This window comes from Lissotriton vulgaris, chromosome 3_1 (genome assembly GCF_964263255.1).
Source record: "Lissotriton vulgaris chromosome 3_1, aLisVul1.2, whole genome shotgun sequence".
NCBI lineage: Eukaryota > Metazoa > Chordata > Amphibia > Caudata > Salamandridae > Lissotriton > Lissotriton vulgaris.
The window spans coordinates 1,349,250,672-1,349,275,757 of record NC_141689.1 but is presented as its reverse complement, the minus strand read 5'-3'; the positions used below and the strand labels follow the sequence as shown (position 1 = coordinate 1,349,275,757).

The 25,086-nt window shown below is 45.5% G+C and overlaps 1 protein-coding gene across 1 annotated transcript in view; it reads right to left on the bottom strand.

Moving 5' to 3' along the window:
- Positions 1–25,086, bottom strand: part of PIGG (phosphatidylinositol glycan anchor biosynthesis class G (EMM blood group)) — an 867,273-nt gene that overhangs the window by 684,334 nt on the left and 157,853 nt on the right. Inside the window, exon 4 of the mRNA XM_086961823.1 lies at positions 3,545–3,733. Coding sequence (XP_086817949.1) covers positions 3,545–3,733 — 189 coding nt within the window. The remainder of the gene's footprint in view (positions 1–3,544; positions 3,734–25,086) is intronic.

Genomic DNA, 25,086 nt, shown 5'->3' with positions numbered 1-25,086 from the left:
GTGATACATTCTTACTACTATGCTCTCCTCCTCTTTTAATTAGTGAAACAGCAGCAGACTCACCGGTTTTTTTAGCACCCCGGGCTGAGCCAGTAGTCACAGTCTCTTCAGCCCCATTCACGTCCGGTACCGCTGCAGATTTCAGTTTACCGCTCCTGGTATTAGGGAGTTTCGGTTGAAGATTATCGTTCTTTGGAGGCATTATAGAAAAATGCTGAAGATTGAACGGTAACCGAACAGGGCGCCAGGAAGGAAATCGCCAATGAGAGATTGTATGCGGAGAAATCCGCCGGGAGCAAAGCAGAAGGAGCAGCTGCATCAAATGCCACACAGCAGGTCCTGGCGTTGAACCAAAATCCCGGCGTCGGATTCAAGGAGAGCACCTGAGCGGGAGCCCAGAGTCGGGAGCCGGAGATGCCGGAGGAGCCGGAAGCCGCAGCCGCAGCCGGAGAAGCCGGAGGAGCTGAGAACCAGGAGCCGGGAAGGAGGAAATGCCAAGAAAACCAAAACAGCAAACAGGTATTCAGTAAACCGTCTTCATGGCAAACAGGGTTCAATTCCTATCTCACTGCCATTCCGTTCTTCCTTCAAGTCGGGAGCGAGGGAGAGAGCAGCTCACACCGCTATCGTAGCGGCCGCCATCTAAACTTATTTCTTTTGCAGATCTCCGAGTTAAATATAGTTTGTCTAAAAATGATTTTTTTAAATACCTCCAGATCCGGAGTTTTTTAGAATCTAAAGGCCTTCTTGATCATAGCTGTATGATTAAAAATTCAATTTTAGAAATAAGTAAGAAAGTTAAAAAAATAGGTTTAGTTTACGCTACGGCAATTAATCAATTTGAAGATGATCTTTTTTCAGTAGAGAGCAAATGGAAAAGGAAATTTGAACTTGAGAGCGTTGATATCGGAAGATCTATTGAATTATCAATTAAGATTCTTTTTAACGGCTCACTACAAAGTCAACATTACATGTCAATGTTTGATTTGTATTATTCTCCCATTAAAATAGCGAGATGGAAAACAGGTGCTGATGATAGCTGTAACCGTTGTGACAAGACCAGGGCTGATTCTATCCATATGTTTTTTAAATGTAGGAAACTTTCACGATTTATTGCTGATATAGAAATTTTCATTAATAATTGTTTAGAAATTGATGTAAAGCTAACCCCTGAATTAGTAATTTTAGGTATACAAACGGATCACATCGGTACTAGATCGACAGCCGAAGAAGCTTTTTTGTTTATTTGTACGTCAATTTTTCGTTACTGTATTACTTCTAGATGGATTGATGTTGAACCTCCAATCTTTCATCATTGGCGTTCCAAACTGCTCTCTATTTACTGCCTATAAATTGCAATGTATAAACTCAAAGGGATAAAAAGAAGGTCACTGGGCTTAAAAATATGGGAGCCTATAATCAATTGGATTTAATGTGATTTAGGTAACTTATAACATTTGTTTGCATTTTAGAAGTATCACTTATTATTTGACATTTTTATTCATTTGCTTTGGTTTTGATATTTATTTCTGCTCATTGTACAGCTGACTGTTGAAATAAATTGCAAAATAAAAAAAAAATAAAAAAGGAAAGCTTCTTTTATTTTTTTCGTTATAGACACGAAGTTACTCATGACCTCTTCGTGTCCAGTGAAAAGATGAAGGCATTTTTTAACTGCCAGTAGTGAGTTTTTTACTACTTTCGTGGTGAACTCTAATGGATCTACTTTAACCCACTTTAACGAGAAACCATTTACCTTGTCAAGACTCAGGGTCGCCTGCCCAAGGGTCCTCAAAGAGTTACGTATATCAGATTGGTGTGGAAGCGATAGTGTAATACTGTTGGGATAGTGATCGCTTATTGCAATATCATGCGTCAAAAAATTCAATATTCGAGATCGGAAATCACTAGAAATAAAAATGAAGTCTATGATACTAGATAATCCTCTACCATTAAAAGTTACGGGTAAGGGAATTGGAGGGTTCACCAATTCATTAGCCAAACCCAATTCCAACCCTTAAAGTGTTTCGTTCAAACAGTTCCCCGTCATTGTATGGGGAAAATGAGTGAGTGGAATTTCGTTTTGGTCCCGAAGACCACAGGTTAAGTTAGATTTGTGCTCGCATAGGAATTGATTGAAGTCGCCCCCCCATATAATTACCAAGTCTTTGGTTGCCTTATTTTTTAGTTCCTGCAAGCATAAATGAATTTCTTTTAGTACTCCAATTATTTCGTCCTGTTTAAGATTAAAATAAATGTTAACCAACACAAAGGAGTTGCTTTTATTCGCCCTCAGCATTATAATTTGATAGTTAGTCTCTATTTTAACTTGAACAATATTTTGAATGTCAACAAGATTAGAAATAAAAATCGACATACCTCTCCTAGCTCTCCCTGAAGTTGAAGGAAGTGCTTGAGAAAAGTAGGTTTTATAGCCCTCTATGTGTATTGCACATCTAGCCCATGTCTCCTGTAGACAGAGGACATTACATTTTTGTATGAAATCAATCCAGATTTCATTGGTAAGTTTGGGGCACAAACCTGCGATGTTCCAAAAAAGTATATTAAGAAAAGACTTTTTTAAATATCCTGTTTTCGGGGGACATTGCCTGGTAAACCCGGTATATGGGTCGGAATAATTTAAGGTTAGCGGTTCATCAATTTCATTTTGGTCAAGCGTTGTTAATAATTCCTGTACCTCTGAAGAACCATTCATTATCGATGACTTCCCTGGCCTGCATAATCTATTGTCTACTTCACAAAACACTGCATAGTTGATGAAAAACTGAGTATTAGTGACCACATACAAGCAAAGCTGTGGTGGTACAACACAGTAAAAGGAAACCTCTTCCATCAAATAAGCCTCTAAAGAATTGTAGTAGATGCGTCAATAAATTGTTTGAAGAACGTGCTCAGTTCTGCTATTATGACCATAACCAGATAATTACTTAGTGCTGGAACTGAGCCCCAACTAGTAGAAATAGCTCAGGTGTGTACCAAATGATTTTGAATATCATTAACACAAAGTATGATCAGGTTACAATGTTTGCCCACCCCCACTCCGTTCTCAACATACATCCTTTTTTGGAAACTGTTTTTTTGGTAACAACAGCACTTATTTGGAATGAATAACAAAGGACTTGAGAGTACTGTACTAGAAAAGAAAAAACAATGCTAAGTTTCAAATTACAAACACATAAGTAATTCCCTAAATCTGTTCACTGATTCCCCATTGCTGGCACTACCGACACTGTTCCCACTTATTTGATCTTAACTCGTAAAAATGTGACGTTCTTAATCTATTGCTAATAAATTGATTTTGACAAAGTTGAGAAGCTATATAGAGCCTACAAGCATGACTGGATTGTGGCAATGTCTCTGTCGCCTAGAAATAAAAAAGATGGGTATTCAGGAAAAGTATAGGAATCGGTATTTGTATAAATGTATGCAGGCACTGCAGATTTTGTTCTTTTACAGCTTTGAATACAATTAAATGACATTGACATTACGCATAAAAGGGAAAAATAAATAGCATAGGATTTACCTTTGAGAGTAGGTTAGTGTGAATTTTCTTTAACACATTATCCATTTCAAGAAGCTTCGGCCCCACCAATGGGCTATTAGGTCCACTCAAATGACCAATGTGATCCAACCCAAGGTAATGGAGTATTAATAAATCCCAATCTGATCTCTTTAATACATCATCCAAATGCCTGGTTACGTTGTTATCAACCTTAAATTGAGAAAAACGAACATTTTAACAATCCATATGTCATATATGCCTTCAATCACATTAAAGCAAATAATGTTTTGCAGCAACTGAGCTGTGTGTGCACAGGGTAAAAGGTCAAATCGCATCTTTCAAACCCTAGAGCTGCATCACAAGTCTAGGTGAGGTATATGTCAGTTGCTGGTGCTGCAAAGACAACTCTTGATTTGCATTAGAGCTGCATCAGTTATAAATGTAATTATGGACTGCGAAAAGTGCAGACAGACGCAGCAAAGGTTTTTATGCAGTATGGAAAGAGAAATGCGGCAATCTAAGAGGGTGCAGTAGTAAATGGTCAATGCACGCCATTCTATAATCGATGAAAATGCAATACAGCTTCTACACACACAAATCAGAAGCCTTTGTCCAGCCCCAAATACACTGTACAGAGGTATGTTTAGATTCGATGTGATTAAACAATCAAAAACTCAAAACAGACGCCCCACATGAGAATATCGCCAATTAAGATCACTGCTACAGCCACGTGAAAGAATATAGAATTTATTACCGAACAAGTTCACCAAAATTAATGATGTACCTCAAATAATGTTTGCTATTATGCACCTGCTAATTACCTGGATGCCACTCATAACACAGTTTGTCATATCAATTCACAGCTAATTACAAGTGGCTTTAAAAGAGCTTCCTAATATTCATAGAGCATGGACCACAATGTTTTTTTTAAAGTATTTTTTATTGACACTTATCATTATAACACTTCACATTGGAGTAATACGTTAGTAATACCATTGTATAATTACGTTATCAACTTAGATCTTCTTTGGTCAATCATTTGGTGAATATCCACCATGGCCGTTCAAAGGATTATCAATCAAGGGAAATGAAGTGCCAAATACATAACAGAAAATCAAAGGGACATACAACCAACAGCACTAGAAGGACAAATACACAGTGACCTTGCACATGAAAAGTAGGCAGTCAGTTTCAGAAGGCCAACTCCCGCCTTGAAGGGGTAATGGCTTTCAATTATCGTGGGTGTAGATGGGCGGAATATGGGGGTCGGGTGATTTCCACCCAGCTCTAGGCCGGAGACCCCCTGCGGCCTAGATCATGCCTTGGAAGCAGCGCTCTAGTTGCTGTAACCTGAAGGTATTTAGGCGGAGAGGAACGGGCGGTGCACTGCGGTAGGGGGGCTGTGAGAGCGTCTTCCCGATCCGCTGGCGCACTGGTACGCAGAAATTGACACTGCAGCTAATGATTTTTAATCTTGTATGCTTGCATACTATTTAGTTTGATAATTGTGTTTTAAATGTACGCATCCCACTAACGCTGCATTTTAAACCTAATTAGTTCTGTTAGCATTGAAAGCGCTACTCGCTATTGGGGCAATAAGAATAAAATCTATCTGTGCATAGCCTGGGCTCGATATCGCGTCCTGCCCGCCCCGGTCCGACTCGGCAACCAGTGCCGTTGAGCGGAGGGCGGGTCAGGCAGAGCCAGGTCACTTCCGCATTTGCCTGAGCGGTCAGCGCTCTAGTGGCTGTAACCTGAAGGTATTTAGCCCCCTCGTCACTGAAAGCGCGCAGCGGTCGCGCGCAGTGAAGCGCCGGAGAGGCGCCAGAGAGAAGCCCGTCTGCGCCCGTCCGACAGGACGGGACCAGGGGCCCCTCTCCCTACCCTGTTCCCACCATGGCCCCAACCAAAGACACTCGCATCAGGTACACCTCGCAGTCCTTGATAGCACTCCAACCACCGAGTTTACGGAGGTGTGCCAGCGACAATTGGCCTTTTCCCGAGGGCCCGTTCTCTTGTCCCCTCTGCAGATTCCAAGCCACTTCCAACGGCATTATTATTGGTTCTGCTAGGGACAATGAGGCCACTTTAAGAATAAAAGGTTGGAAAAGTTTTCTCATGAATGTTCGGTCACTGCCCCGACATTATGTAGAGATTTGGGATACTATCCAAAGTCAAATACCGGAAATATGTTTCCTTACGGAAACTTGGCTGAAGCCTCACACTCTTCCATCCATAACTTTGGGTATCCCTCAAGGATATAAAATTTTAAGACAAGACCGCCCTATAAAAACTGGTGGAGGTATTGCCATCATTTTTAAAGAAAGCATCCATATTACGATAATGGAACAAACTATTCTACCGACTATGGAAATCATGATTTTTAAAATTCACACTAAAACTAAAGAACACTGGAAAGGTGCCCTAGTATATCGACCTCCGGGACCCAATGCTGGCTTTTCTCTCGCCTTAACTGAAATATTAGCCCCATACTTAAGAGCTAAAGAAAATTTCATTGTTCTCGGCGATTTTAACTTCCATGCAGATATTGCTGATGACCCTAATACCAAGCTTCTCCTCGATGATTTGGCTCTTTTAGGTCTTCACCTAAGAAACTGTGGCCCTACTCACAGGAAAGGCCATACACTGGACTTGATTTTTACTAACCACCCTTCTATACACTGTCATCCCCCTACATCCATCAGCTGGTCTGACCACAGCATGTTGGAATTCTCCTTTCTGAGACTTAATAAACCCTCTGCTCCCCCGGCCACTATGAGCATCACTAAAAGAGCATGGCACAAAATTACCTCATCTACCTTTGAACAAACCTGGAAAGAACCTATCATTTCCGATTCTGATGACATCGATTTGGCTCTATCCAAATTAAATAGCTCTCTTCTAGAGACCATAAACTCTCTAGCCCCGCAAAAGACTATCAAAAAACCCCTGACCACCAAAAAAGAAATATGGTATTCCGACTCATTAAAAATAGAGAAACAAAAATGCAGGAAACTGGAAAAGCAATGGAGAAAGGACCACTCCCCCGAGAATAAGGCACTCTACCAGCAGGCCATATCCACCTACTATAATAACATCAAAAAAGCAAGAAAAACTAGCCTACGCTCCCAGCTTGATGAAGCTGCTAACTCCACTAGAGAACTATACAAAATTCTCAAAACTTTTACTAACCCCCTGGCATGCGAAAGTCCGGATACCTTCTCTCAAGAACTATGCAACAATATTTCCCAGTTCTTTGAGGACAAAATTGACACCATTTACAATAAAATATTGGCCAAGCACCCGAATAACCCGGAAGACTCTACTACCTTATGTCAGGAAACGCCTTCAGAGACCTTTAACATCATTCCAGAAGTCACAGAAAATGAAGTTCAAACACTCCTGGGAAACATGAAATCTGGATCTCCTTGTGATCTTCTCCCGGCTAGGTTAACCAATAACCTGAGCAGATCATTGTGTCCCATTATTACTAAAATTCTTAACCTTTCTTTTAAAGAAGGCAAGCTTCCACAACAGTGGAAAGAGGCAACTGTGAACCCGATACGGAAGAATACCACCTCTCCCTGGACTGAACTCTCCAACCTCCGTCCTATTTCTCTCCTGCCCCTCCTGACGAAACTGGCTGAGAAACATGTCAACTCTCAGATCTCTAGCTTTATCGAAGCGACAGGGGGCCTGGACCAATCCCAATCTGGGTTCAGGCCCAACTACAGCACCCAATCTGCACTCCTCTCCGTGACCGATAACATCAAGATGTCACAGGATAGAGGAGGCTCGATGATTCTGGTGCTGTTAGACCTGTCAGCTGCCTTCGATACTGTTTCTCATAAGATCTTGCTGAACCGGTTACAAGGAGCGGGCATCAGAGGTCAGGCACTTGCATGGCTGGAGAGTTTCCTTTCCGGGCGCTCACAATCTGTCAGCCTGGGCCCCTACCATTCCATCTCTAGGGCGCTCACTAAGGGGGTGCCACAGGGCTCATGCCTAAGCCCCACATTATTCAATATATATGTGGCCCCCCTTGCTGAGATTGTGAGGAAGTACGGATTCACTCCAGTGTCGTATGCCGACGACACTCAACTCCTCTACCCTTTCCATGCCCCCGACCCTAATGTTAGGGGAAATTTTGCGGAAGGTATGAGGGCCATCTCCAACTGGATGGCTGCCAACTACCTCCAGTGCAACGTCGGGAAGACCGAAGTAATGTGTTTTGGGAAAGCCAGCATGCTTTGGTCTCCTGATTGGTGGCCCCAAGACTTGGGACCTGTACCCTCCCCTAAACCTACCATCAAAAATCTGGGTGTGAAACTCGACCAAAACCTTACCCTCAAAGAACATGCAAATGCAATTGCTGGTGCTTGTTTTCGCACCATTGGATTACTCAGACGAGTCTTTCCCCTGCTGCCTGACATCTACAGAAAGACTCTGGTGCAAGCCCTTGTAATAAGTCGTCTTGACTATTGCAACGGGCTTCTGATACAAGCCAATGAGGATGCCATCAATCGTCTGCAGGTGGTCCAGAACACGGCGGCAAGACTGATTCTGAATGCCCCCCCCCAGAACATCTTCCGGACCCCTGTTAAAAAAACTACATTGGCTTCCAATACGCCAACGGGTTAAATTCAAAATTTGCTGCACTGTACATAAGTGCTTATATGGAAACGGCCCCAAATATCTAGCCAAACTATTCCAACCCTACAAACCAGAACGAGAATTACGGTCAAGTAATCTACTCCTGCTCAAAACACCTTTCATTAAAAAAACCAGACAAGGCGGCAGAGCCCTCTCATCAGTGGGGCCGGCTCTGTGGAACAACCTGCCCCTCAACTTAAGACAGGTCCCCAAACACCTCACCTTTAGAAAAATGCTGAAGACGAATCTGTTTGAGGAGATATAACTCTAGGATTGCTGCCTTTACAGTTTCTTGCGACCTGCTGCTGTCAAAGCACGGAGATAACCCTTTCGGGCTGGATTCTTGCGCTATACAAGCATATAAATAAATAAATAAATAAATAAAGTGAGCAATATAATGTGGTGCAATCATTTCCTGTCCCATCAATCGGGTAGTACGAGAAATCTGGGGTTAGTGGAGCCTTCCAGGTTATCCCAAGGCCAGCCTCTCTCTTGTCGTCCAACAACCCAACCATCCTGCTTACAGTGAATCACTGTGCTCCCCAGTTCCCCTCCTGGGCCTGCCTCCGGGTGTTCCCATGACACCAGTACCTCAGTCCATGGGCCTGCTATAGGGCGAGCTCTTACTCCTTTGTCTTTTTCTCTGACCAATGCCCTTTCCTCAGCAGCCCTGGCCCACTGGGTAACATCCACCCTTCAAACCTGGATCTTGGTACCCCTCAGCTGACTTGCAGGACATTGCTAGTCGCCTTTTAGCCAATACTAATGCCAAATCTATAAACTGTGAGCCCACTTTCCATGTAGTCGGCCTTGGAAACAACCCCAGAATACACACATCCGGGGAAAAAGGAGGGATCGTAAAAATTGCCTCCCAATAGTGCCGTAGGATGGGGCAGTACCACGCCACGTGTATAAAGTCAGCAGCCAAGTGACCGCATCTGGGGTAGGGGCAGGGCTAACGTCCATACACCACCTAGAGTCTATGCTGTGTCATGTATGTCATGTGTATGTAGTTGAAATCAAGGTATTTCAACCTCCTGTTCCTAGCGACCATTTTCAGGGAGGCCACGATTCTCTGCCACCCAGAGTCAGACAGGTCTCGTTCCAGAATCTTTTTGTTTGCCCCGTAAAGCATGCAAGGTCCTACGCACCATTGTGGTAAGGGATTGATAAAACCAGGTCATCAGGTATCTAGCGGATCCCAGGGTGACCAATAATTGCAAAACACCATGAGTCACAGGCTCTTGCCGGACTCCCACCCACAAGTCCCAAAGCGTACGTATCAATGCTTTGTACGCAAGGAATTGCCCTGGCAGCAAATCATATTGCTCCATCAGTTCATCCAGCGGCACCAGGGTGCCTTGTTGATAGCAGTCACCAACTGTGGTCAGCCCAGCATCCGTCCAGGCCGATATTTACCAGACTGTAAAATAAGAGGGGTTTCCCGTGAGGCTGGCCTCTTAAGGTAGTGCTGGTGCATACAACGATTTCACTGCAGTCCAGACACATCTGCGCTAGCATTTCAATGCCACAGAAAGCAGCAACCCTGGGTGCTCGAGTACCGCCGATGGGCAAAGCAACTTGGCCAGAAAGGTCTCGATATGTGTCGCAAGCCCAATCACCTCCAGCCCACCCCAATAAGGTCAGTCAAGCCACAACACAAGCCACTGAAGTTGTGTAGCCAAGAAAAACAGTTCAAAGCCCAGTACACCCAATCCCCCCTCCTCCAAGGGGCGCAGGAGAACTGTCAGGGAGACCATGTCAACAACCGTCCCAGATAAGGCCATGCACCAGGATGTCCAGTTGTCTACACCATGAGATCGGTACTCCCACCGGTAGATTTACAAAAAAGTAGGAGTCTCGGGTGCATAACCATTTTGGTGAGCGAAACCCATGCCATTGTGGGCAGTTTATGGACCATAAAATGTTATTTAAAGAACAATATTAGTTTACTGACCACTGCTGTTTTGCGTTCAAATTTAGGTCAGTAATGATGCTTGTAGGGGATGTGGCCTGGTCAGCCGAGATGGTGGCCGCTCCTCCTTGGGCCCTGGGCATCTGGCAGTGGGACTGAACTGGGTACATTGATAGGGTGTCCCAATTTGATGGGGTTTTAGTGGCTTTCACTGGATGAAGCCTCCACCCCTACGAATTTGCATCCCTTAAAAGTAATGTGACTGCCCTGCCATTGGCCCGCCAACTTCAAGAGAGCCTACATAGTCAGGAAGATGAAGGAGAGCCGCTGGCTGCACGTGCTGTCCCACACCAAAATTAGGACTGTGGTGCAGGCGGGCTGTGGTGTGTGCTCAGTGCTTTAGCCTGCAGTTGAACTTTGTTGGAATGGTGATGTTGTCTGGTTCAGGCTGGTGTTGGGAATCTGATCACTATCATCCCAGGAGACTAAGACCGAAATAACCTGTGTTGGGTAATTTCTGCTTGAAGGCAGAAGCAGAGATGCCTCTTCCATAGGGTGGGAGGGCCCTTCGAGTGAATTGCGAGAACTGGAGGACTGGGATATGTTGCCCAGGTGAGATAATGATCCAGTTTTCATGGAGGCATTAACTTCTAAGGCTTTCACCAGACTGCTGCCCACTGGTTTGTGGGCCCAGATGCCACATGCTGAAACTGGGCAACAAGCTTTCACCTCTCGCCTCTGAAAGACTGCTACAGGTGGCTTAAATACGACAGCAAGAGGGGTTTCATGCTAGAGGCCATGATCATGGCGAGAGACATGTCGTCCTCCTCAGTGGCGGAAACCATGATTGACAAATTCACAGCCCTACTAGCTGAGTCCACCAGAAAGACGGGTGGAGTGGCCCCAACATAGGGGTCGATTAGGATTGCGGACGGACTTTGTTTGTCTGCCATCCTGTCTGGGGCAGGGACTGTCCGCCACAAGGGTGGAGGTTCCGTGCCCCGAATTAGGATGCATTCCCCACAGTGGCGGGTGCATCCCGCATTTTTAACATTGCGGCCGACGATTCTTGAAGCACAGCCCGCAGCAATGCTAAAAAGGCATGTTGTGCGTTTCCAAGCACAACATGACTGGCACCGCGCGGTGCCTGCCATGTTGTACTTGGAAACGATGGTACCCCCCATGCGCACCCCCCACCCACCCTTCACCCTGGGGGCCTGCAACGGGCCCCCAAAGCAAAGACCGTATGCCTTTCCGTGGCGGCATTGCCGCGACGGAAAGGCATACCCCAAAGCCCATCCTAATATGGCTGGCGGGTCTGATAGACACCGCCACCACATTAGAGCTTTTCTGCCACGGTCGCAAGCAGACTGCGCGGGAAAGCAGCAGACGGTGTTTCTGTCCGACGCGGTCCCCCCCGCCATTGTAATATGGCGGGGGAAATTGGCTGCGGACGGGCACGGATGGCGGACGGATCGCCACCACCTGCCTGGCGGTGGCGATCCGTCCACCATCCTAATCGACCCCTTAGTCTCTCTGAAGCTCCAACATAAGAGCTATGCCACAAGCTATTAAGACTTTCAGAGCAGTGTTGAAGACAAAGATTGGAGAAGTGAGATCAGTTGCAACTCTTCTCCATCAGGATATCCATAAAATAGTTGACAGAGCTTCGGAAACTGAAGGGAGATTCTCTGATTTAGAGGAAACAGTCTAGGAGCTCAAGACTACTGTATCGCACCTGACTGGAGAAGGTATAAAGTAGTACACAGAATTATATACAGGAAATACGAGGCTCAGAAACTGATGACCGGCATCATCTGGCCTACTGCTTAAAGTTCAGTCATGTGAAGCCACTGATAAGTAAGGCAGGCCTTCCATGGCACCCATTTTATGACTGAGCAGCTGATGAACAGCACATTCGTTATCTTTAATGTAAATTAAGGCGGGTATTCTAGTGGACAACAATCAATCAATCATTTCATTTGTAAAGCGCGCTACATACCCGTGAGGGTCTCAAGGCGCTGGGGGGGGGGGTGAGGGGGGCTGCTACTGATCGAAAAGCCAGGTCTTGAGAAGTCTTTTGAAGGCCAGCAGGTCCTGGGTCTGTCGTAGGCTGGTAGGGAGAGTGTTCCAGGTCTTGGTGGAGCCAAGCATTTGTCTTTCGGTGCATCTTTCCTCTTCCACCGCACCCAGGGGTGGGTCCCTCTGTTGTCGGGACGGACATGGAGGGGGCGATGCGGGCCTGTGGGAGGCCGCCTCAACCACATACCCTCCGGCATGGGGACATCCCCTCTCCCGTCCCTGCCCGACCGGGGTGCGGGTTGGGAGCCACCATCCCTTGCGGGTCAGCAGGGTGACCAGATGTCCTGGGCCGGCCAGGTCCCCCCCTCCTTCCCACTAATCCCACGCAAGTCGAGCAGGGAGGCGAGCAGCCCTGGGGAAGGAGCCTCCCGAGCAGCAGCCTTTTAGCACCTGGTCCCCCTCGACGTTGTCGGACTGCAAGGGCGAGTGGGTCCAGCTGTTTCAGGCCATCTGGGTGCTGGGTCATCCCGGACCATCTGGTCGCCTGGCTGTGCGACCAAATGGCCCTGAGGGCCGGGTGACCAGATGGCCCTTCGGGCCGGGCGACCAGATGTCCCTGCGGGCTGGGTGACCAGATGGCCGGCCGGTCTAACTCCAACTTTCGTCTTTCCCCAGGGTTCTGTAAGCTCCCACTATGTGGGGGCTTAATAGTCGGGGGAAATGGCCTCCCGGGCAAGCCGGCGGGAGAGGACGTGGCGTGGGCTTAATCCTCCTTGGTTCCTGCCCCGGGCTCTGGGAAGGTGGAAAGCACTGCCGCCTGAGTCAGCACCCTGACGCCCAAGGGTCTGGGTGTGGGGGGGTGACAGTCAGTAGCCAGGGCAGGGTGGGCAGCTGCAGAGCGGGGAGGACTGCCTAGCTCTCCGCAGTCTCCGGGGCGAGGAGCGGAAGGAGACCTGCCCTGCGTGAAAAGGGGGTCGAGCCGGAGCCCCTAGAGAGCTTGGAGAAGCCCTGAGCAGGGGACGCCTGGGCCCGGTGTGGGAAGGCAGCAACTTGCGGATATCCTGCGCCGCCAAGGGGGTCTACCGGGGCCCAGGGAGGTTCACCCTGGCTACGGTTCGGAAGCTGGGATCGGGCCTGAGGCTTGAGCTCCATTCGGCGGGCCCCGGGTTGCAGGAGCTTCCCGTATTGCAAGCCAGCCGAGGATCCAGTCGCTGGGGACAGGGGTCGATCAGGGCCCGGGGAGGCTCTCCTCAGCCTGGCTAAGGTTCGGAAGCTGGGACAGGGCCCGGGGCTTGAGCTCTGGCTAACAGGCCTCGGGAGTCCCCCGTCCTGCAAGCCAGCCGAGGGTCTGGGCGCTGGGGACGGGGGTCCACCAAACCCTTGGGAGGCTCTCCCCTGCCTGGCTACGGTTCAAAACCTGGGACCAGGCCCGGGCTTGAGCTCCGTCCCGTGGGCCCCGGGTGCGGGAGACTCGTGGTCCTCCAAGTCATCCGACGGGAGTCCCTCGGGCCAGGGCAGGCTCACCCGCCTAGCTGGGTTTCAGAAGCAGGGACCGGTCCAGGGGGTGGGGGTGGTTGGCTAACTCCACACTGCTGGCGGAGCAGAGTTCTCTGCCCACCCGTACTGGATACCAGGGAGTTCTTATGAGAAGAAAACGGAGTGGGCAACGACTTAAATATTCTTGGACCCGGCTCAGACTAAAGAGACTGTCTGACGGCCTTAAGCTGGTACAAGACTGACTGGTAGCGGTGTGTGTGGCGGAGGCGGCAGCAGGCTTACGAGATCAGGGAAAGTAAGTGACTGGCAACAGCCTTCGACCCAGCAAGCCTATTTGATTCTTTCCTAATTTCTTCTTGTGCTGATATTTTATGAGTAATTTTGGCTTTTGCTCACAAAAGCCAAGTTTTTAAGCAGTTCCCGGGAAGAGAGTAGAACAGAGTGAGTAGTAGAGAGTGAGTAGTAGAGTGAGTAGTAGAGTGAGTAGTAGAGAGTGAGTAGTAGAGAGTGAGTAGTAGAGAGTAGTAGAGAGAGTAGTAGAGAGAGTAGTAGAGAGTGAGTAGTAGAGAGTGAGTAGTAGAGAGTGAGTAGTAGAGAGTGAGTAGTAGAGAGTAGTAGAGTGAGTAGTAGAGAGTAGTAAAGTGAGTAGTAGAGTGAGTAGTAGAGAGAGTAGTAGAGTGAGTAGTAGAGAGAAAGAAGTAGAGTGAGTAGTAGAGAGTGAGTAGTAGAGAGAGAGTAGTAGAGAGAGTGAGTAGTAGAGAGTGAGTAGTAGAGAGCGAGTAGTAGAGTGAGTAGTAGAGAGAGTAGTAGAGAGTAGAATCCTATCTCAGTCTCACAACATCAAATCATCTTACAAAGCCAACAGCACACCTCGAGGCTGACTACCTTCTCCAAGCACTATTCTATGTGCAACGCAGAACACTTGTTTTAAAGCAAAAGACTGTATTTCTTAAGAACTGTGGAACCCTGCTCAAGGAATATGGAACACCAAGATGTGGGGTTGAGTAAAAATATGTAACATCAACGACCTGTGATAGATCATTGTGACTCTGAACTCCACACTAAAACTGAGGCAGTACAATATAGAACAAGCTAATTCGACTTAGAGTCTCTATTTAACGTCAGACAATATAGCACTAAGCACCACAGTCACTCAACAATTTAATTTTGCACTGGACTATGAACACTCAAGCACTTTACTTTGCACCTGTTCATATATGATGGTTACCTAGTTTTTAGAAGGGAATTTTTATCTAAATGTAAACATTAATATATAGCTGTTATATTTTCATTTATTACGATGGGATCAGCACAGCGCAAAATGCCAGATTCATGTTTTATACTCATTGTAATGATTTTTAATTAATCAAAGAATAAAATATACGAGGAAGTGGAATATTCAGGATATAATGCTAACTACATTCCCAAAGAGCTGGTCAATATGTTCTTGCCTTTTTATGTCCCAACCAGAATCAGTGGCAATTCCTCAGGACCTACACATATACCTAATCTACTCAAGTGAGTATTCTGATCGGTAAGTGATTGTACTACCAAATCAGAGTGATCTGCAATAACAGTTATACGAGAAAATCGCTCTTTTACAACTTACATCCTAGATTGCGATGTATAGTTCAGAAGCATGTGTGACCCAATTCCAAAGGTAATCGAGTCCCTTAGCACAAGTGGGATAAAGGTTCCAGGTGGTCATTTGCCCATACGTAGTCGCTATATTAAGCCTTCCCATCTCCACGGTCCCAAAGAGGAAGTGAAGAGATTTCCACCAAGAAGCATAAAGCACTCGTAATTCATGGAAGGTCCTGTGACGAATGTATAAGACACCTTACATCACGGTATGCAGGCAACAAAGTACTTTAATTTCAAAACAGTGCGACTTGGAAAGAGGTGTAAAATGGGTGTAAAGTCAGGGCAAACGGAGAGTAAGGGATGCAGAAGAATGCACTGAGCAAAGCATTCACTTAAACTAGGTGAAAATGAATGGTAAACAGATTAGTGCCCACGTTTCCTGGGGAGGTAATGCTGCAGGGATACAATGTCACTTGCTAACAGCACAAAAAAAGCAGTAAAATGGTCTGGTTGCCGTGAGCTGGTAACTGAAAATTACAAACCGTGCAATCTAAAGAGGTTATTGAGTCACTTGTTATTTTTGCAAGGGGAGTCCAGATCAAGAGCCAACATCCATTAAAATGAAATCCCGTCCGTTAATTAGCACCTAATAGGCATGCGAAGCACGACCAATTATCAGGTATGTCTGTTAGAACCCCAAAAACACAGTAAGTTTGTTAGAAGTGTCGCCAAGCTTCGTTCTGCAATTGAAAACAACAAACCATACAGTATTATAGACTCTACAAAAGGATCCCGAAACAAACCAAGTAAAATAATCTCAACTGCTTCACCATGTGAGACAACATGCAGCAAGCTATCTCCCATTAGAAAATTGTGCAAGGTGAAACAGACAAGCGGCAGAGAAGGGAAAGTACTTACTTTAGACCACGAAATTCTAGGTTTCTATTCTATTTATTTATTTATTTATTTATACGATTTGTAGAGCGCATACGTTTGCCCTTGGGCGTCTTGGCGCTAAGATTACTAAAAGGATCTCTGAGTAATGGCAGCGTTTTAGGCAGAAGATACATTACTGGTTGAATAACCAAGTCTTCACCAGCTTCCTAAACTGAAGGAGAGACTGTGCCGATCTGATAGTCAGCGGAAGCGAATTCCAGAGTCTGGCTGCAGACACTGTAAAGCGCCTGTCTCCCCAAGTAACCGTTCTGGTACGGGGTACTGCTAACTGATGTAACTGCATCGATCTCAGTTGTCTTGATGGGCAGTAGATGGAAAGCTGCTCTTGCAGAAACCTTGGGCCTTGGTTGTGAGTAGCTTTGAAAGTTAGACACAGGGATTTGAATTTAATGCGGTTTTTAATTGTTAGCCAGTGATAACTCTTAATTATGTGACTGACTGATTTGAATTTAGGAGTTCTGGATAACAATCTGGCAGCCGCATTTTGGATCATTTGGAGTTTGGAGATGACCCGGGATTGTGCATTGGCAAACAAGCCATTACAGTAGTCCAAGGAGGAGAGCACAAGTGTGCTCACCACTGTTTTACCCGCGCTGTCAGAGAGAAATGGGAGAATTTTCCTTATCAATTTAAGTTTGTGGTGAGCATTTGCTACTGTCTGGTTGGCGTGTGCTGCAAAATTAAGTTTCTCATCAAAAACTATGCCCAAGTTTCTGACCTTAGCTGACGGTGTTGGTAGAGTTCCCAAAGACGGAGGCCACCACTCAGGAGACCATTGTGGGGCGATCTTACCAAAGATAACTACCTCCGTCTTTTCGGAGTTCAACCTCAAGCAGTTGGCCTGCATCCAGTCTTTAATAGCCAGCATACCCTCTTGAAACAGTGCCGCTACCTGCTCCCCGTCATTATTGATAGCGAGCACCAGCTGGGTGTCATCAGCATAGGAGGTAAGGCTCATATGGTAGGTTTTAATCACTCTCGCCAAGTCCAACACATAGATATTAAACAGTGTTGGACTTAGCGATGAGCCCTGAGGAACTCCACATGGTAAGGCAAGCTCTGGTGATTTGAAAGGACCCAGCGTGACTGCTTGAGTTCTGCTGGAAAGAAACGAGGTGAGTAGTTCTTTAGCACTGGATCGGATGCCCAAATTTCCGACACGGTCAATCAAGATGGAGTGATTGACCGTGTCGAAGGCGGCCGACAAATCCAGCATAATAAGCACTGCTGTCCCTCCATGATCTCTGATTGTTCTAATGTCGTCTGCGGCTTTAATGAGAGCCGTCTCAGTGCCATGGAGCTTTCGAAACCCGAACTGCGTATCATCCAGCAGTTTGTTTTGCTCGAGATAATCAGTCAGCTGAATGTTCATTACCTTTTCAAGCACTTTGGCAAGAAATGGGAGGCTGGCGATAGGTCTATAGTTTTTCAACAGCTCCTTATCTAAAGATGGTTTTTTTAGGAGCGGTTTTAGCAGAGTATTCTTTAGCATGTTCGGATATATCCCTGACCTGAGGATCATGTTACAAACTTGTGTGATGGTGGTGCTGATAACGTCAATCACTGGTAGGTAGACTTTAGGAGGACATGGGTCTAGAGCCGAACCTGTTTTTATGGACATCATAATGTCCCTAATCTGATCCTCCTCCAATCCTTCAAATTGGGTCAATAAGCAAGTGGGAGGGTTAATTTGAGTAGGTGGAGGAACATGAGTGTCTTTAATTGAGAACTCAGAATAGATGTTGTTAACTTTGGTGAAAAAGAAGTTGGCCAAAGAATCACAAAGGGCCTGTGAAGGAGAAGGGGCTGTATCTGTAAGCTTCCCAGCTAGTTGCTTCACTACTTCAAATAGCTGTTTGCTGGAGTTTTTAGAGGAATCAATTTGATTCTCAAAAAACTTCTTCTTAGTTTCAATGATCAGTTTTTTGTAGATAAGTTGGGTATCTTTATATCGTAGTTTACTGTTTTGATCATAAGACTTTCGCCAGAGCCTTTCATGCCTTCGACATTCTTGTTTTTGTTTTCTGAGTTCTTCTGTGAACCAAGGAGAGGATGGTGTCTTTCTATTGCTGGATATGGTCTTAAGAGGAACTAGTAGATTAGTAGCATTCCCTATCCACTCAGTGAATTGTTTGGCAGCTAGGTTGGGTTCCATAGATATAATAGGGCGGGACTTAATCAGCAGCTCAGCAAAGGCTACATTGTCTATATCTTTCCATACTCTAAAAGGCTCCTGAGTCTTATAGGCCTGTTTCATAGGGGGAGTATCAGTGATAGGCAAGGCACACAGAATGACAAAGTGATCGGACCATGTTAAAGGTAAAATGTCCTGAACGGTGATGCCATGTATATTGGAAAAAATACAATCCAACGTGTGGCCAGCCTCATGTGTCGGGGCATTGACGAGCTGAACCAACCCCAAGCTCTCGAGGTCTCCAATTAGTGCTTGGGAGTCAGCATCCTCCTGTTTCTCTAAATGAAAATTCAGATCTCCCAATACTATAAAGGAATCCTCAGTCACCAAGGATTCGATCAGTGAGTTAAGATTGGCCAGGAAAGCGGAGCGAGGACCAGGCGGTCTGTACATAAGTACTCCTTTAAGGCTGTATGAGGGTGTCATCTTAATGGCGAATTGAAATGCTTCACAGCATTTAGACAGAATAGGGAATATTCTGACTGAGAAGCAGTGTCGTGTAATGACCGCTAATCCCCCTCCTTTATTTCCCTGTCTATCAAGTCGATGTGTTGTATATCCCTGTGGGATAGCGACTACCAAGTCTGGGTCTGATTCGGCATCCATCCATGTTTCAGTAATGAATAGCGTATCTATATTGTTGTCTACAATCAAATCGTGTATTTCCTGCCTGTGCTTTCCCAGAGATATTGCATTAATAAGTGCAATAACAATATTTTTTATTTTATTATTAGAGCCTTGTTTGGTGCGAGCGTTGTTAGTAATGAACGGTAGAGGAGAGATACAACCGGGGCAAACGATAACTCCTATTTGAGAGATGTGCTCAGGGTTATATCGATGGCAGCTGTTACACGGGACTGACCTTAGATGTAACAGATCATCGCTGGAGTAAATTAAACGCTCGGCTGTCCCATCCAAACCAAGAGTCGTGACCCTCAGCCCGGTCTTGGCGCGGACGGGCGCAGACGGGCTTGCCTTTGGCGCGCCTTCGGCGCGCCGTCGGCGCGCCCGCTGCGCCCGCCCGCTGCGCGGACGAGATGACGTCTTTCTTATATCCAGTGTGGAGGAGGGTGGGATGCGTCCAGCAACTCGACCGCCACCCTTTCCCCCACCCAGTATGGCAGCTGAGATAAGTGTTTCCCCAGCGTCAGCATGTAATCTGCTGCGCTGTGGGCTATTGATTCTGAAACCTAAACCAACTGCTTACACTGTGTGCTGTGTCATATCTTCTGCCTCAATCAAATACAAACCAATCTCCTCAGAGCTGCATAACTAATTATCATGTGTTTACAATATATCTTTCCCTCTGCCCATGAGTTTCCTCAGCGAATGCTACTTATACCCCAAAATAAATTAAAAAAAATCATACTGAAAGTTTTGGTCTCTGGGTTCTGTTGAATGGAAGGGTTCAAAGAAAAAAAACTGAAGAGGATTGGAGGCTGGGGTGAGGGCAAGTAGACAAAACAAAAACCTGGAAATCAGTTACAAGCATTTAAGTCCAGGAGCAAAAGTGTACTGGAAGGCAAGTGTACAAGCAACTGCAAATAGCACATGAATCTTCAACAATTAATCAACTCAAGTCACATCGTTCTCTTGTTTCAAATATATGAAGTAAAACATTTTTTAACAAGGCCAACGTGGGAAAAATGGTGTGGTAGTTTCCACAGTTTTTAAACTAAGAGACCCAGGCTGTTTTTGTCCACACCTGGTTAAGCTTATGAAAAAGACAGAAAAAAGTAAACGGGTCAGCAGCAGTTCCCATACCATACTACCAAGGGGGAAGTAATAGAACCTCCTCCTATATTTCCCTTAGAGCGGATACCGACAGCTCTATACCTTCATCTACTGGGTTTTCTTGTTCCTGTGGCCGTTACCCATTTCCTTTGCTGTCACCCCCTTCTGTCCTGCCAGAGCAGATGCAGATCCCCAGTGCCACCCCCAAATCGTAGCTCCTCCTTACTCAGACGCCATGTTCTATGTGCGCACACTGCAGACTGGGTAGAGGTAGAAGGGATACGTTAGGTTTGGTTCCCTTCGGCGTGTCTGGGAACAATATAGCATTACGTGACAGACGGGCAGTGAGAGCACGGTGTCAGCCACTTGAGAGTGAGACATGTCTGCGGTGCCCGATATCAGAGCCTGTATAGCTCCTGTGTACACCTGTGAGATGCCATTATTCCGTTTCTGGTGCATGTAACTCCTTCATGTGTGTGCTGGTCTCGATAACTCGTCACCATGGGACGGACTGGTAGGGATTCCCACCTCTCCAGAATTTTTAGGGACATTGACAGTAATTATGCGACAAGTCGAGTAAAACAAGCACGGTCCACCGATTTCCTATCTTTATGGGGCCATGTGTTTAAACACATGGCCCCATAAAGATAAGAAATCCTTTGCGACTTGAACGGAAATCAGGCGAGGTCGTCCAAATGGGACGGCAGAAAAAGAGAAAAGTCTACGTCAGACAAACCTGTTTTCCAATGGCTGGCCACCATTTAGCATAAATGGTGATGCCGGACAATGGAAAAGAGGGGCGGGGCTTAAAGCCAGTTACTGAAAGCTCCTCAATAACATAAAATCTCGCCAGTGAGACTGCGCATGTGCGTTGCCCACACAGGCGAGATCTAAAAAGGAGACAAGAATGTCCCCAAAAATCATCAGCAGATTGCATTGCTTCTGCTGATGATTTTTTCCAATGATTTTTATTCTGTCCCAAATAGGAATTTTATTGAGCTTTTTAAAATTATTTCAAATTTAGATAAACATCAAGGCGCAGATGACTGTATTGGGATACTCTTAGGAGGGGACTGTTAAGGAGGGGACTTCAATACTAAAGTCTTGATGGATCACCAGGATATGGATAAATCATATGCAGACCCAGCAGTACGAATAGGATACGAACTAGATACTTTTCTTAGTGAACAGATCCTAAGTAATGTAATGGATTTTATTCAACCCTCCACAAACCAGCGGGTACCGACTTTTAGAGGCAGGGACTGTTTTTCAATTATTGATTACATCTTCGTCTCACCTTGCCTTGCAGACCGCTTAACCCCTTCCATGCTCATGACTAGCTCAGCTCGTCATGAGGCACAGTTGAGCTGTGCGGATTACGAGCTGAGCTTGTCATGAACAATGGTAAATCTGGGAATGCAGCGCAGCCGGAAAATATCGCTAGCAGCCAAGGTGTTAATAACCGCTGAGATCCATGCAACAGATTTCAAGGATCACAACCCACTGACAGTGGTATTAAGATTAGCATCCCGCCCAGTGTATACCATCTTTCATGGGGCTAGGGATGTTATCCCATCAACAGACAATCTGAGGTTGAAGTGGAGGAGAGTAGACAGTAGTAGAATAGTTGAGACCGTGATAGGGGAGTATTCGCACCTAATCACTTCATGTTTATCAAGTAACCGCCTAAGCACAATTGAGGATTTCAACAAACTCTGCTCTGTGATTAGATCCCTCCTGTTAGTGCCACTATCCCATGTTGACAAAGAACCGAGATGGTTTGACCATAAATGCTCAGAGGCAAATAAGAACTTACGTAAGGCATTAACCTCCAAACCTAGGTGTCCCATGGAAGTAAGGACGGCAAGGAAAATGTACAAAACAGTATTTAGAGAGCGAAAGTATATTCTCCTGGGGGAGCGCTGGGAGCCACTAGCTGATTCATCTGGGGGAAAGAATGGCAATTCATTCTGGTCCGCAGTTAGGGACCTGCGTAAAATGGGCCAACAATTAACACCAGTCAGCTGTACTATCTCCAGCAACTCATGGGAGAATCACTTCTCTAAAATCTATGCTACACCACAACAAGGCACAGATGACTACGTGCAGGGACATCTCTGCTGCCTACAGATCAGGCTGCCGGAGGTAGAAGAGGCTATTGCGCAGACCCCGGGCCCCGATGGGTTACCCGTAGATATAATAAAGTGGAAACCGGAATTTTGGGCTCCAAATCTCTTGAATGTTTTTAATAGTTTACCCCAAACTCCCTTGCGGGATACCTGGGCACCGAGTATTATCATCCCAATTTATAAAAAGGGGGATAGATCTGATCCAATTAATTATAGACCGATTTCGTTACGCGACAATACATTGAAGATCTTGGGTCGAGTAATTTATAACAGGGTTCTCGAATGGACAGAGGAAAGCGTCCCAAAATACAATGGGAAATTATTACCGGTACTCCTTTACGCAGATGATGCGGTCCTTATGGGCCGCACCCCTAACTCGCTGCATATTTTGGTTAAGAACTTTGTACAGTATATGGACGGCCTGGACTTACGCCTGAATTTAAAAAAATTGTTTATCATGTCATGCGGGCCAGGGAAACGCCAGCTCAATTCTATATTAGTGGGGAATGACAGATTAATTTCCACTCGTATGTTCCCATATTTAGGCATGGTGTTTGCTGCGAACGGCTCGTGGACTGGGCACACGGCCCACTCCACAAGCAAGTTCTCAAAGGCCATCAACTCAATTCTTAGTTTCTTAGTCTCGCCCGTCCGAGGCAAACAGATGCTATTAAGGTTATTTTAAACATTTTTAAACTGCAATGCGTTTCAGTGGCCACGTATGGGGCTGAAATAAGTGGTCTGGTGAGAAATCTGTGCATCCAACAGGAAGAGAACCGTTTTTGTAGGAAGCTGCTGGGTGTACCGATTTCCACTTCTAAGTATATCTGCCATAAGGAATTAAACTTGCATTTCATTTGTGATTTCATTAGGGCAAGACCAGCGTTATTTTGGCTCTCAGTTTGGAGGAATAAATCAGCCAGTTTGATGCAAGAAATCATAAGTGACTGTCTTAAGTGCGATAAAGGAATGGATATGCCTTGGCTCTCAGGTGTTTATGAAAGCTTATGTAGTGTGGATAAAGGCAATCTCTTTCTAGAACCAACTAGAATTGACCTACCCAATAAGAATGACTTGAAAAATCACTTTATGCACTTTATAACTCAGATAGGATTGACAAGGAATCTAAGAAACCCACAGTCTGTAACTACATGGTTAAGGAGCTGTATAGGTATCCCTTACCAATATACCTCACTTTGCCGACGGCAATTTGGGAAAAAAAGCCTTTTATTTCAATTAAGGGTGGAAACCGTAAGATTCCTACTGAGTTTTCCCTTGGGATATCGGCCAAACTTAGGACATATACCATGCCCCTGTGACGGAGTAAGCGCACAAAATGATTTGCACTTTTTCTTCTTTTGTACATATTATTTAAAATATGTAAAATGGTTTCTAACTCAGTTTTTCAAAAAACATAGACCTATTTCCTTGGGGGAATCTTATCAGATGCTGCTTTCCTTGGACACTGATGAAATAGTTTTTCGCACCAGCACATTCTTGAGAACCGCTAACCGAGCCCGCAAAATAATGGAAAACCTTTGATTCTCTGTTTCATATCAATTGTTACAATCATCTGATACCTATTTTGTAAAGTTTTAAGGATTTTAGAACATCATTGTATAAATGTGACCTGCTTTTATGAATTTTTGAAATTCGAATAAAGATTATGAAATGAAATGATGCTTTGGATTGGGGCTCTATGGCACAATACTATCCTTTTAGCTCGCACTGCAAATGGACTGCAAGCACTTTCAGATGGGTTTTATACTTTTATGCAAGGGCTGAATCTTAAGGTAAATAATGATCAATCTTGGATATTAACATGTGGATCAAAGACCACCTGTTCAAAGACATTTCTAAGTTGGTTGGTTGGTTGAAAGCTTTATTTCGATATGCAATTATATCTCGAAAGCATTACATACATGTAAAAACTGCAGATCGAGAATACAAATGTCTAAAAAGTTAAGAACAGATAAAAATGCCATTTATGCATGCAATAAATTAACTAAAACTGGATTAAATTGAAATTGACAGTCTATTTTTGCGAATCAACCATGACCATTTTAAAAATTTGGAGACACCACAAACCATGGGGGGGGGGGGGTATCAGTTAGCAAAATACGTAGCGCCACCAAGTGTTGGCGTGTCCCCAAGCGTCTAAATAGGGGTTTAAGCCAGCACCTCCTTGGGCGAATGTAGTCAGGGCACTCAAAGAGGATATGCGCCACCGTCTCAGGCCTTGTAGTGCAAAGGGCACAAAAGGGTGATGACTGCGCTGGCAATTTCCATCGGGATAGAAGGTCCCCTGTCGGAAGAGTACCTACTCTAAACTTAATGTAAAGAGCCCTATCAACTGGCATGGTGATCAAGTCCAGATAGGGTTCATAGGCCACCACGTCCTTAATTCTTAGAAATGCTGCGGCCGAGTTGCAGTGGCGTGGATTACCGATAAGTTGAGAGGATACCCAGTCCCAATACAGTTTTTTCAGGATAGCCTTCGGTGGAGCAGATTTTGTAACCCAAGAGTCTCCCAAACCCAGTTCCCCCAAAAGGTTTTTAATATCCCTCAGCCACTTGATCTTGTGCCAGCCCCCCATTTCCATCACCTCAGACAGCCCATCAGCATATGATTTTAACTCTGGAACCCTCCACAAACGAGCCCATAAAAGCAGCGGCCGGAGACGAGCCTGGTCCTTAATCGACTTGCAGCCCACATCCAAGCATACCGGGACTGTGGGGGTGCTCAAAGGGAGAGCAAGTAGGTCTTTCAAAAATTTGCTCCCCGACTTGGATAGGGACTCCAAGTTGCAATGGCCCCATAACTCTGCCCCGTAGAGTGCTGAAGTGACTCCTCTTGCTTTATAAATATCAATTGCGG